The following is a 13,986-nucleotide window of genomic DNA, read 5'->3' on the forward strand; positions in this document are numbered from 1 at the left end:
CCACTGCTTTCTCACATCCCATATCCCCATCTGGGCTGTGGCCACTTCAGGAATGACATTCAAACGTCTGAAATGGGGGATTTCTCCAAGATGAAGCAGAAGGGTGATACAGAGATTAAAAGCTCCCAGGAGTATGAGTGTAGGTAGGACTCACACTCCATGTGGGTGGCTCTACTGCCATCTCTTCCTCAGTGACCTCGAGCAAACACAGTGTACATTCAGTTTCTGACCTTTTGCATGCAGATGATAAATCGTCCTTAGCTCTGTGAGACTTAGCACAGGATCAGAAAATACTTCAGCAGCCTTTCATCCATGAAAACTGAAACAGCACAGTATTTACACTGGTTGTGTTTGCATGACTTGTGCTGTACCCCGCACTGGCAGACTCGAACAGCTCGTTGAAACACTATTTTGGGAACCTGCATGCACTGACCTCTGCTCGATTGTATGGGGAATGAGGCTGTGGCATGGTGATGGCTAATGTAAATAGCCCAGCCCGGTGACAGGACGAGGTGCTCAGGCGCGTTTCACCTGCCGGTAAAACTCTGCCGAGGCCGAAGAAAGATAACAAACCGAAGGGCAGGGGAGTTAGGGATCAGCGCTGGGCTGGGCCGTGCTGGCGGGCAGGAGAACGCACCTAGGCCTGGCGGGGCTTTCCTGGCCCGCATGGCGAGGTACTTTCCGCCCTGCAGCAAGCACAGTTAACCTTTGCGTTACTCCCACTTCGTCCCAAAGGGTGGAAACTCCGAGCAGAAAATACTCGGGCAGGGCGATAGGAGCGATAAAAGGAGGGAAGGTATTTTTAGGTAACTTGAGGTAACCGGAGGCGGCGGGGGGTGACAGGGTGGGCTGTGGGCGGGAAGCGGTTTCCTACCCCGCACCACGGACCGGGCACGTAGCTGCGGTTGCAGTACAGAGAAAGGGCCATAACCGCGGGTAGGGCGGGGAGCTGCTGGCAGGGCAGCGAGGCCGAGGCAGTGGGCAAAGGTGCCATGGCCGCGGCCTTCGCCCGTCCCCCCTGCTGCTGCCGTTGTCGCGGCCGGGGGCAGATGCGGTGCGAACAATGGGCGCCGCCGGCCGCCACAGAACAAAGGCGCGGGCGGGCGCAGTGACTTCACCGCCGAGCCCGCCCCCGCCGAACCTGCCCCTCTGCCGTCTCCTAGCAACCGCGGGGACCCACGGGCCCGGCGCGCACCGACTGCGGCGGGGCCCGACGCCTCTGCGGGAGGCCTGGGTGGCAGCGGCGCCGGCCGCGCTCCCGTGCCCGTGCTCCCCAGCCCCGGACCCGTGGCGCAGCGGCCCCGGGGGAGGCGGGTGCAGCCGCCGGGCGGTGGTTTCCCTGAGGGAGGTGCTCGGCGGTCGCCGCTCCCCGCGCAGTGGCAAGTGCCTCCCCTTGCGCGCCGGGCTGGAGGCGGATGGAGGGAGCAGCCCTCAGCGCTCGCCCGGGACCGCGCCGCTGCCTTCGCCTCCCGGGGGCTGCCCTTGGTGGGGTGCAGGGGCGCGGCAGGCACTGTTCCTGAGATGCAGTGTTACGTGCCCGCCCCGCCGCGCACCCTACCTGTGCTGGGCCCGCTGCCGCTCCTCCCCTGGCCCCGCCGCCGCCCCCGCGGGGGCCGGGACTGAGCGCGCCGCGGCGCCGAGACGCTGCCCCGAAGAGAGGGAGAGGGAGCGGGACCGGAGCCGGCCGCGGCGCACAATGTGGGTGCCGCTGCTGGCGTGCCTCACCGCGGGGATCATGTCCCTGCCCAAGTGTCAGCGCGGTCCCGGACCCCTCCTGGGAGCTGCCCGTCTGCTGGCCGCCGTGCCGGGACTCTGCCAGCACCGTAAGTTGCCAAGCCCCTCGGGCTGCTCGCCGTGCCTGTGGCTGGTCGGGGTTGTACTTGGGGTTGGTTTCCGCGCGGGGGCCGTGCGCTGGCTGGGGGCCATGTTCGGGCTCGGCGGCGGTCTTCGGGGCACAGCCCTGACAGCCGGGGCTGCCCGGCGCCGCAGCACGCACTGCCCCGGGCGGCCGGGAGGAGCGGTCGGAGTGTACCTGCGGGGAGAGCCGGACGGGAGCGGCCGGCCCCTGCCCAAACGTCACGCTGCTTAAGTACTGGTAGTGAGAGCCTGTGACCTAATGGTACGTACCGGAGGCGGCCAGCCTTTGACGGAGCCATGGCAGCTCCCCGGGAGCGGGTCCTGAAGTGCCCGCTCACCCACTGGAAGCCTCCGAGAGGCAGCGTGCAGGACCCCCGGGGGGTCACAAGCTTTGGATGGGCCATTCTTAGGGATGAAAGCTCTCATGTTTTTATCTTTTATGTGACATTTAGTGGCGGGTTTAAAATGGATAGAGTTATAGGGAGGTGGCCTTCTCGTTACCTTGAGTAACGTGTATGCTGACAAGTCCCGAGAGCTGTGGTATGCTGGTAGCAAAGGCTCTGGTACATTTGGGTAACCCCTCAGGGTGCGGAAGGGCTTCCTCAACCCCTGAGCATCAGCTTTGGTGCATGCAGGCTGAGGAGTTTGTGCAAATGTACCTTAGATCATGCAGTATTTGATCAGACAGAGCTATCAAGTTAGTCATGTACTTCATAAAGGATCAAAAAAGCATATCAAGTTGTCAATCACTTTTCCGTATTTTTCCCCCCTCTTATGGAATAATTGAGTATTCCAAATTTAAGCCTGGAGTTAATTTAGAATGTTAACATGTAACCTCTAAAAATAAGACTGACAATGGGAACGGTGTATTAGTCTTAAGTTTTTCATTGCATATGTGACAAATTCATGCCTAATTCAGTAGGATTTGCCCAGTGCCGTTTAAAACAATGGAATAATTTGTTAGTTTTCATAAGATAATTTGGTTTGCTTTTTTGGCTTCATATTTTGGATTCAAAACCAAACTAAATGTCAATAGGAAAAATGTAATATTATTAAATTTCTTATGAAACATGGCATCTTGTGTTTGGTATCCCAGATTCTTTTTTATGCAGTGTAATTGAGTGAAAGATTAATTGAAACTTTATGAAGAGGATAGTTCTGTGCCTGAGTGGGTTGTTGTGCTTGCTCATGAGCATCACTCCTGAGTACACACTAGTGCAAGAAATGCATTGGAAGAGAATGCTGTAGGGGAAGATGGTGCACGGTACTTTTGTGCCACAGGATGCTTGCTCTCTCTGTTGTGCTTGATAGTGAAAATAGTGAAATGGTAATGAGTTACATGCTTAATGTGACAACAGCTCCCAGATTGGGCAGACTGTAACTCAGACCTTGGTTTTTGCTCTTCATTTGAAACCTCTGCTAATTCATGAAAGCTGAAATTCCTTTCTTCACACTGAATTCCTTTCTTCATACATAATCACTTCACAGACTTGAGCCACAGTTAAAGCAAGAAGAGGGTTTGTTGTGTTTCTGTGAATGGACACATGAAATTTTTCATTGTTATTGTTGTTATTGTGTGCTTTTTACTTTTGTTTGTGGTAGCTCTCTCAGCCACTGCAGCACCACCTGGACTCTTAATCTTCCGCAGGCTGCTTGGAGAGAGACTCTGGGCTCCAGCTCCATGTACCGCTATTTGTCAGCACAGCTTTGTTGAAGCAGCCACTCCTCTTTGCTTCTGCACTGACAGTGCTCAGCATGGAGAAGAACATCCTGTTGTTCCCATGCCATCAGCAAGTTCAGTTTATTTGTGTGCCAAGTTGGCAGAACCTGCATATCTGTTGCATGAAATCTCCAGTTCTAAAAGAGACTGGAATTAATATTAAATGTACATGGAATTCATGTTTATTCATTCTTGTTGGAACATTTATGGCTCTTCTAATTGAAAAATGAATGGTTTGATGCTACCTGAGTATGTGTTCTGCTAACCACATTTTGAGATGCCAGTTACTGCTTGGGAATAAGTCAAAGTAGAACTTGGCCCTGATTTTGGAGTTATGAGGAGCACAAAAGGAAATCTCACAACACTGTAAGTTTGCAAATCGTAAATTAAGGGTTCTGTAAGCTCAGATAAAAAACTTAGTGTTGCCTCCTTCGACAAAGGGTCCCTTGTTCAATATGTCTCACCAAAGGAAATTTGCAGTTCGCTAAGCCAACTATAACAAATACCTGGCAAGAACTGAGGTAGTTCTATAGTGATTTCTACAGATCACAAATTTATATTTGCATGCTAAAGCCTTACAAACTCCTAAGGATGTGAACCAGTGAACTTAGTAAGAACTGGATTCTACAGTAAGAGCATGTGTTTGCAGTATGGTAACCAGTTGTGTAAATGCTCATTTCAGTGGGGACAGTTAGTTCCCTTGCCTTGCTCAGAAACTGAACTGTTGAAACCCTTTAGTTTTTATCTGCTGTATAAGCACATGGAATATGTTGGTCTTAAATACTGAGCAATGACTAATTAGTCAAGGTTAACAGAGGACATTGGTTCAAATCTCAGCAATGTCTCAAAAACAGTTTTTATGTGCATTAAAATTTGAAAAATTAGGTATTTGGTGCTTTCAGAAATATCTAGGTGGTCATTGCTATGAAGCTCAGGTAAACAGTTTACTTGTGATGTGCACACAGGGATGGGAGGGTGTGAACATCTGTCCCTAATTTAAGAGTTGGAGAACAATCTCACAACAATTCTCTTACACAGTCATGGCTGACAAGTCTCTTGACCATTTAAAAGCTGTTTTTTCTTCTTCAGAGTGTCATTTGGAACAACTGTTTAGTGGGTTTGGGAAAGGAGAGGATCTGTGATCATAGCAAGAACAACTATTAATTGATTTATTCCCAACAGCATGACTTCTGATGCCGAACAGATTCATCAGTGTTGGTTGTCTTATCTGGCCCTTTGGTGTTTTGCCAGTCTTGTCACCTGAGTTTCTCATGTGTGTTCCCTCTAGTTAGAAAGTTCCATAAGTCATTATTGTGTTACTTCTCAAAGGAATAGGAAAGGTCAGTCAAAGGAAGAGCTGTTTTTGAAGAGAGGTGGTCAGGAAATGTCCCTGCACACACATAAAAAAGTCTGAAATAAATGATACATTATTATAGCTTTAACTGGTGTTTGTTGATTTCTCTTCCTGTGCTGGCCCATTTCCTTCTGGGGCTCAGTGGAAGAAACTGTGTTGCATGGGATACTCAGCACTGAGACAGTTCTGCTTTTACTAAGGTTTGAATCAATCCAAGAAAAAGAGAAACCCCATTTTTAATTTCCTGAGCCTGCATGGGTGATCTGCTTCTGGGGGGTAATGGACCATCTTCGGGAAAGCCAGCCTGGGTGTTTTTGAGGGCTGTAGGTTGCAGTTCTAAGGAACAGCAAGGGGGAGGTTTGTTTATCTGCACATTGCCCAAGGAGCACATTATGGCAATGGTATGCATAAATTTGCTTTGCAGATTGAACACTTCCCATAATCTGTTGCAATTTCATGTCTTTTCGGGGGGGGTTATGTGGTAATTTATTGTTTTTTTAATTTATGGGTTTTGCAGGTTGAATGATACTGGTGATTGCATGTATAGTATTTACAATGTTTCCATGCTAAAGATGTTTGAGATGGGGTGACACTGGGAAAAGAGATGGGCAGTTTGCTAACTAGAAGAGCAATACGCGTACTTTTGGTGCTTTGGGAAGTTTTTGTCTCTATGTCACTGAGGTCATGCTGTTGCTGAAGGAAGCTGTGAAGGCAGCCTGAAGATTGTATGTAGTAGGAATTCCCTGTGTAGAAGTTTGAAGAGGCAGTAGTTTCTTTTCTGGTCCTTAAGCTTTCAAGGACTGGAACTACAATGACTGAGTAAGCATTTAAGAGACCTGAATGAATAACTTTGATTTTGCATTAAAGTATAATCTAAGTTTAATTTATCTCCCCTCCCCAGAACATCAGAAAGATGTCATAATGTGAGCTTTATGGAAGCTTTAGAAATTATCCATCAAGTAAGCCCTCATCTGGTTGTATGTTCAACATGAAGATATTAAAATATCAGATTATAATCTCCTTTATACTTCACACAGTGCATAAATACTGGTAACATTTTTTAATTCCCTTGAAAGAATTCATGATGACATGTCCATGCTAATTGTGTCTTGAATTTGGGACAATTTGTAGGAGGTATGAGAAGAGAAACATAGAATATTATATTTACAAATTGTGTAAATTGACATGGGCTGCTGCTATTTATCAAGACTTACTCAGAAAGTCAGATTTATCATCACTGTGTTTGTGAGTAAGTCCTTTGTTGGGAGCTCCGAACCCCAGTTCTTTAGAATAGGCTCATATAAGAAAGAATAGCATTATCACACAAATAAACTCTACACTACATACAATAATTATTTATCACCAATGCACATTTTTAAAACTGCATGTTGCTAAACCGTACTTTTGTAGTATTGGGATAGGTTTATTGTAAGCAGTGATCAGGATTTAATTAGTTGTATCAGGGTAAGAAGGACAAGTGGAGTGATTTTGTGTCCTGAGCTTTAAAGTTTGCTCAGTGTTCTTAAAATACATTAATAACACTAAAATCATATGTTACATGTACAAGACATACATGAACTATCCTCTGCTTTTACTGTAACTGGTAGGGCAGATGTCTTGGTATTAATCTGGTTTCTCAAGTTGAATGTACTAAAAACAAAAATCCAGAGAGGTGTATCAATTCCTTTGTGTTAGTAAACTTTTTGTGTTTGAATTTGTTTTTTAGGGTTGGTTTTTTTTTTTTTTTTGGGGGGGGGGGGTTGGTTTTTTTTATTTGTTTTTTTTTTAATCAAATTCTTACAGCTTTGGTGTTTCTCTTTCTATTTAAATCCTCCTTTCAAGCAAAATATTTCTCCAAAGCTCCTGTATGTGTCCATTACTAATTGCTGACTTCTGTCTAACCAGTGGAAAGATGTAATACTTCTTTCTGTTCTGCTTAAATACGCATACTTTATGATGGACAAAGTAGAATATGGTCTGTTATTCTTTCCTAAGCGCTCAAACTTTATTAAAAGATAATTTTTTTTTTTCTTTTGGCAGTTTACATAAATGGATTTGGGCTATTTAGTTTAGCTTTTGGGAAGGAAGTAGAGCTCTAATGAATTAGTTCACTGTCCACTGTAATGGAAGCTTTCTTCAAGAAGAAAAGTATGCTGCTTGCCAGCCATTCAGGATTTTCCCTTGTTCTGGTGGCAGAACAAGAATAACCCCTTGAGCAAAATCTAAGTGTTTCAGGATGATCAGAATTTACAGCATTAGAAAGCTGCCAAAAAAAGCAGCTTCTAGCTGAGGCTGTATTTGCCTAAATTGAAAAGTTTGCAAAGCTCATAATTGACCTTTTTCTTCATATGTTTCTATGCTTCCCATGACCTCATTGTCATATGCCTGCGGTGACTTCTTCCTGCTACTACCTGTGGTGACAGTAATGAGTCTGAAGTATTTATAATTATAAAAAAGTTATTAAGACAGAGATTTTAACTACAGTTATCGGAAGAATAAAATTCTGTAGCTTTAGGCAGGGGGAATGATGTTCTTGGAGGCTCGATTTTTCTTTTTCTTCAGGCCCTGTTTCTATTCACTGTCTTGAGAGTTAAGTTGTTAGCAGCTGTATTTCATTGGGTTCAAATCTTGAAAACTTAAGTATTTTTGGTATTTTGCTGTTGTTGTAGCTATGTTATGAGCACAGCTGCATGATATGTGGTGGCATCACAAAAGTAATCCAAGCCTGATTAAACCAGTCACTACGTTTTCCAAAATAAATTCTGTTCCTTCTTGGTGTTCAAGGGAATTAGGCTAAGTGAATTCCACTTGTTCTATGGTACTTAAGAGTATGATTTATTTCCATGTCATCACTTCAGGGTGATAGGGGTTAGTACTGTGCTGAGCACAGCTTGCTTCTCTCATATGGGAGCTTCTTGCTGGAAAGCTGAATCAAGATCCCGTCTCCTTGTACAAACAGGACTTCCAAGAAATAAGAAAACTTCAGACAATTTATAATCTGTCACAGAAGATGCAAAATTACCAAAATAAAACTAATGAAATCAGCAAGCATGCTCTCCCAATCTAAGCGAAACTGTTGAATTGCATTTGCTGTCAAAAATGTTTTGGTATTAATTCAGAACATTAAATAAACCACTACCTGCTTAAAATCCCGAATTTGTATGTTTGAAGGTTGTCCCTTCAAGAGCATTTAAGCTGCACCTGCAGACCAAAAACATGTGTGAGTACTTGCTTGCAGAAGCACAAGCAGAAGCCTGCATTCAAACAGGATCATATACTGCACCAGCAGTTATAGTTAATATGTGAGTCTGCATATTTTATAGCATGCAGTCATGTTTTGTGTAATCTTTGCCCTCAAATTATAAAAATCTAGGAGGCTTATATAAACCTAAAATGGAGATTGACCAGTGTCTCTTCCTAGAAAGGTATGGTTGGGTTTCGTTTTTTTGTTTGTTTGTGAGCAATGCATGTATCTTCTAGTTGAGAAGTTAATTTCTCAGTGTTCTGTGAGAAGATCTTTGTGTTCTTCCATTTTTGATCTGTATGTTCAGAAAGGCCATGTGGTTTAACTCACCTTTGAAGGACTTTTAATTCAGCTGTTGGTCATCAGGTTGGCTCATAAGAGGTTTTTGTGCTATGTTATCACACAGTTAATTAAAATATGACATCTGTTTCTGCATTCAAGGAGCATATAAATAGCAAAAATAATTTAAAAGAAAACCGCAGAAAGTTTTTACCACATTCCTTTTGTCTCAGGGCCAATAACCATGTTTGGAGATTGAAAACCCTATTGAAAAGCAAATTACTGAAATAACAAATATCAAACACTTTGTATTATAGAAGGCAATAACATTTTAAAAATAGCCCTGCTGAATAAATGCTTCTCCCAAACTTGTGTACTACATACTACAAGTCCTTAAGGAGTAGTGGTTATCTTCGACACCAGTTTTAGCTCTTGTATAATATTCTTTAGTCTTTATCATTGTGAGTATAAGCTATGTATTATGTGTTCAAAGCTTTGTTTTTATCCTGACATGTCTTCCTAGTATATACATGTGCACAGATTTTGGTTTTGGGGCTTTTGATTTGTTTCAGGAAAATCTTTCGTAGAAAGAAGCACAGTTTGGTTATCATTTTGTGTTCACAATCGAGGGACTGGTTCCATTAGTTTTTTAGCTTTGAGAATCAGAGTCTGAATACGGAGTTTGTTTCAACTTGCAATGTGTGCAAATAAAAGCGTATGAAGCAAGCTGTTTGCATTGCTATGGGCATAGATCCTGTGGTTTCAGTGGTCTATGGTAACACTCCTTGGGAAGAAATAGCTCTGAGCCCATCTTCTGCACTTTTAGGTGAGTGACGATGCAGGGCCAGGAAGAAGTAGTGCTCTTACAGGACAGAAAGCAACGATTTGGTGAAGACTAAATATGCAACAGAAAGGTGAATTAGGGAGGCAGTTTGGGGTTGGGAACCTGCTTTGAGGAGATGGTAGGATATATAGCTTGGGCTTGTCTTTTATTCAAGGTTGAACTTCTTAAGCAGGAATAAAATAGTCATTTGTGTCTACCTTTATATTTGTCATGACCTCATATTTAGGTAAAGAATTTATAGTATACACAGAAATATATTCTAGGCTGTTGATGTGCTACTTGCTAGCAGTGCATAGTACTACACAAGAAATTAAATTATCAATGAAATACAGCAGTAGCTGTTCCAGGCTTTGCTCAAGCAGCATGACTATATCCAAGCTGGCCACCTCTAGGGGAGATTCTAGCAGCTGGAACTGACTAGAATATAATGATTCCTATGCCTGTGTTTGGTCCTAGGGAACAAGGGAATTAACACAGCTCTGCATATCCTGAAGTTCCTTTTAAATCAAGTGATTTAATAAAAAAATTTTCAAGCTCTCTAGCTCCATATGCTTTGCATTTTTATTGGTGCAAAGCTGTGCAAACAGTACCATCAAACCTGTGCCGTAAAAGCTAGTGGCTGTGGGAAACGAGTCTTTTCTAATGATATAATCAGAATAAGTTGTCCAGTATGTTTTTATTTGCAAAAGACAGAATAGTTCGGTTTCAGAAGCCAAATAGTGGTTGACTTATTGTTTGCAGGCATGGACTGCATCAACAAAATATAACCATGCTCCTGTAAAAAGCAGGAAGTTTCATAGAAAGGAGAGGCTACAAAAATTGTGTTGTGAAAAAATTCAAGGTTACATTGCTTGTTTTCATTCTGTATTGCGGCTTGGGAGCAAAGTCAGTCTGGGGTAGTCAGTAGCTCTGCCTCCCACAGTCAAGGTCATGTTTGAGGCTGTGGTTTGAATGTTGTGTTTTGTGAATCCTAACTGCTATATACCTGTTGCTATTTTGGGTAGTACCTTTTCCAAAATTGTGTTATGTGCCTCTTTCTGACAAAAAGCAAAAACAAACCACCCCCCTCCCAAAAAAAAACAACCTAACAAACAAAAACAAGCAAGCAAAAAAAAACTATATTAAAAAACTATATATAATAAGTACTTATACTTTTAAACCTGAGTTTTTATGCATTTGCATGAGGCTTCTGTGCTCCAAGTTGTCCTCTTGAGTGATGTGCAACACTGATATAAGTTAACAGAACTTTTCAAAGAAATGAGGCTGAGAAAGGCATGTGTAGACTCATAGCAGTGTCAGGAGTATCTCTTGGAAGGCTAATGTCTATATTATTCCCTAATTATGGAAGTGTCCATACACTGCCTGGGAACTCCATCTCCACTGCTGTTACACAGCAGACTTCTGATAGATTTGCTTCTCTCAGCATCAGCTGCAACTGTCCTTTTCTGCCAGAGGTTTTCCAGTGCTGTGTTGACAGAGGTCACCCCCTTTTCCTCCTCACCCTTTACCTTTGCCTCATTCACCTGATACCTGCCATCAGCTCACACAGAGCTTGCACAGTGTGAAAAAAAAAAACAGGAAGATCTTGGTATTTTGCTCCATAGTTTGCAAAGGCAATATTGCATACAATGAGGCAGACTGCTGCATTACTTTGCATTTTGATGGCTTTTTAAAACTTTTCTGGACCTCTCAGTAGTGACCCTCATGTTCATAGGGTGATGTGTTCATATGGTCATGCTGATTAATTGGGGAACCCAAGAACTGTCTGGGGGATGTTGGCAGAGTTAGGAATGGGAGCCCGTTATCAGTCATCAGGACTTGTTCACTAGCGATGCTTTTCAATGAATTTATCCAGAAGTGCATGTATAGTTCTTATTTGTTTCATTTACATCTCTTCTCCAGTTACGGTGTATATCTACCAGTATTTATAACAGTATACCAGTATATATATATATATATATATATATATATATATATATATATATATATATATATATATACCAGTGTATATAACAGTATGCCAGTTCCCATATTTGTTATTTTCAGGAACACTGTAACACTTGACTATTTTTTCTTTATTAAGAAGGTCTAGGATGGGTTTTGGTTTTGTTTTCTTTTTTGTTGTTGTTTGCTTGTTTGTTTTCATGGAAAGGTGTTTTTACTCACTTGCCATGTTTACAGAAGTAGTTTTCTTCTTACTCACTTGCCAGGTTTACAGAAGAGTTTTTCCAGGGCTCAGCGTTTAACAGTGCCTGTCATGGTTTGCACCTTGTTTTTGACACATCTTTTTCTTAAAAAACACATGTGTCTCTTACATGCTTGAGTATACTGCTACCTCCCTTCTGCTAAACGGTATTTTCAAATCATTGTGCAGCTTAGCTCCTGTCTGAATAGTGAAACTAAAGTGGACAGTCATCAATAGAGAATTGATACCAATTAACAAATCCAGTATGTTATAGAAAAAAGGGAGAGGGAAGAAAAGGTTTCTGTTTTTTTTTTCTCAAGTAATCTTAGGAATGTATTTTAAAGCATAATAGATCTACAGTATGGAAGTTGAAATCTCCTTTTCTGGGAAAGGGTGAGTACCTCTTAAAGCTGATTTTGAGGATTGCCTTGTAACACTTGGAATTACTAGTAGTGCCAAAGAGTGTTTTTAAAGCATAGCATTGGGCACAAAGAATAAAGAGAATTATTGCTTGTTTGGAAAAAAAAAAAAGGTGAAAAAAACTGAATTCCAGGATTAGGTTTTAGGATTGGCATTTAAAGCACAGGCACTCATTTTTTTCCTTGTAATCTGAGCAAGTAAATGTCAGACACAATAATCATGGAGGAAAAAATACCCCTCTGTAGTATTTTTACAATGCTTTTCATTGTATCTGCATATTCAGCCAAAGTGAATTGGGAAGCTGTGTGTTAGCTGGGACAGTTACTGGCTGTCCCTTCTGCAGGAGCCATGTTGCTAAGCTCCTGAAGACAGAAAGGTGATGGTAACTGCTGTATACTATATAAAAGCTCTGCAGCTTTCCTCCGAAGTGATGCTACACACAAGTTACTGACAGCCACATGAGAGGGACAGCCTGGATGATTGCAGCCCTAGAACAGGATTGGATACAGAATTTAAAGAAAAAAGCTCTGCAGAGGCTAGATAATTTTGTATTGCCTTTCCTTAGTTAGTGTTCAACAGTCTGAGTACCACAGAATCATAGAATCATGGAATGATTAGGGTTGGAAGGGATCTTATAGATCATCTAGTTCCAACCCCCCTGCCCTGGGCAGGGACACCTTCCACTAGACCAGAATGCTCAAAGCTCCATCCAACCTGGCCTTGAACACTGCTAGGGATAGGGCAGCCACAGCTTCTCTGGGCACCCTGTGCTGGTGTCTCACCACCTTCGTAGTGAAGAATTTTTTCGTAATGTCTAATCTAAATCTACCATCTTTCAACTTAAAGCCATTCCTCCATACATATCCATGTAAAAAGTCTCATTCCAGGTTTCTGCTTAAACCACAACAACCTCCTTTACTGTTCCATGCTCAGGGACTATAAGCTGCTAGTTGTATTTTGTCTTTCTCTTTTAAGAAAACAAATCATACACCCTCCAAAATCAGCACAAATGTGTACCAGCAGTGAAGTTGATATAAGTCCAAATTCTTGGCTGTACTTGAACAAAGTGCTATCTGTCTGAAAACCTGTTTAACATCTCCTCTCAAACATCAGTGTGCATTATTACTATTCCGTCTCTGAGATAAATAACCCTTTCATGATAAAGTTATTTTCATAATAGTGAGGCAGGATATAACACATCATATTTGTCTTGCGTTGATCCATCTTGTTGCTGAGATTTTAGGCTTGCCACACCTGTGATCACTGTAAATAGCTGCAGTCATTGGAGCGGTTTATTTTGTGGATGAGGCTGGAAAAGTGCTGTTTAACCTGCTGCACTCACTTTTTATTATATGCATATGCCTGTACGGCTCTCAGCGCAAAATTTGGCCATCATTGAAAATACCTTTTGGCATACATCAGTTATAACTGTAACTGAAGCCAGTAGAAACTTGCCCTTAGCTTTGGCTGAACAGTAACTCAGTCTTGTCTGGACTCTCTTTTTGGTGAAGTGGCAGGAAAAATCTCTGTTCTTCTTTGAGCCAACTCATTTAAAAAAAAAAAAAAAAGTTTCTTCTTTTAGTATATGATTTTTAAAAGAAACTGAGAATTTATACTAAATCAGTTACTGGTTTAGAGTAGGCTTATAACCTTAGAGTAGGCTTATAACTAGATAATAAATCTTTGGTGAATGAAAACAAACATGTCCATAAACGTTACTGCTATAAGGGACTATGTACTTGGGAACTACGGTAGTCATGTAGCCAGAATGTGTCTCGGGCATTAATAACCCTTTTTCAAGTTTCTCTTTATTCAAAAAAAAAATCAGCTTTTTGAGCCAGTGGTACCAAGCTTGTCAATTGCCAATCTGTGACTTCACGTTGCGAAAATGGATCTCTGGAGACAAGAGATATCAGCAAAGAGATTTGCATCCAGCAATACTGTATAGCTCATTTGTTAAAGCATTTCATCTGCCATGATCACATTGAAAACCCAAACTGTATTTTAAGATCTTTTCTACTGCATTAGCAGTTTTGAAGATATAACTAAATCAATCTGCAACAGATTCAGTAAACTGACCATA

The 13,986-nt window shown here is 42.3% G+C and overlaps 1 protein-coding gene across 8 annotated transcripts in view; it reads left to right on the top strand.

The window, feature by feature from the left end:
- The first annotated feature begins 609 nt into the window (after positions 1-609).
- ITGB8 (integrin subunit beta 8) overlaps positions 610-13,986 on the top strand; it is a 46,303-nt gene continuing 32,926 nt past the window's right edge. For 2 of the 8 annotated variants that reach the window (XM_057406217.1, XM_057406218.1), the window contains exon 1: positions 1,691-1,823. Coding sequence is in view for 4 of the 8 variants with exons in the window: in XM_057406219.1 (XP_057262202.1) it covers positions 1,697-1,823 (127 nt within the window). In the remaining 4 variants the exon portion in view is untranslated. Of the gene's footprint in view, positions 675-790; positions 807-1,506; positions 1,824-13,986 lie in introns of those variants that run through there. The other 6 variants (XM_057406216.1, XM_057406214.1, XM_057406215.1 and 3 more) reach the window with 6 other exon arrangements.

The sequence above is a fragment of the Pezoporus wallicus genome, unplaced genomic scaffold, assembly GCF_028554395.1.
Source record: "Pezoporus wallicus isolate ANWC-B61680 ecotype Strahan unplaced genomic scaffold, APGP_CSIRO_Pwel_v1 contig_5879, whole genome shotgun sequence".
Lineage (NCBI taxonomy): Eukaryota > Metazoa > Chordata > Aves > Psittaciformes > Psittacidae > Pezoporus > Pezoporus wallicus.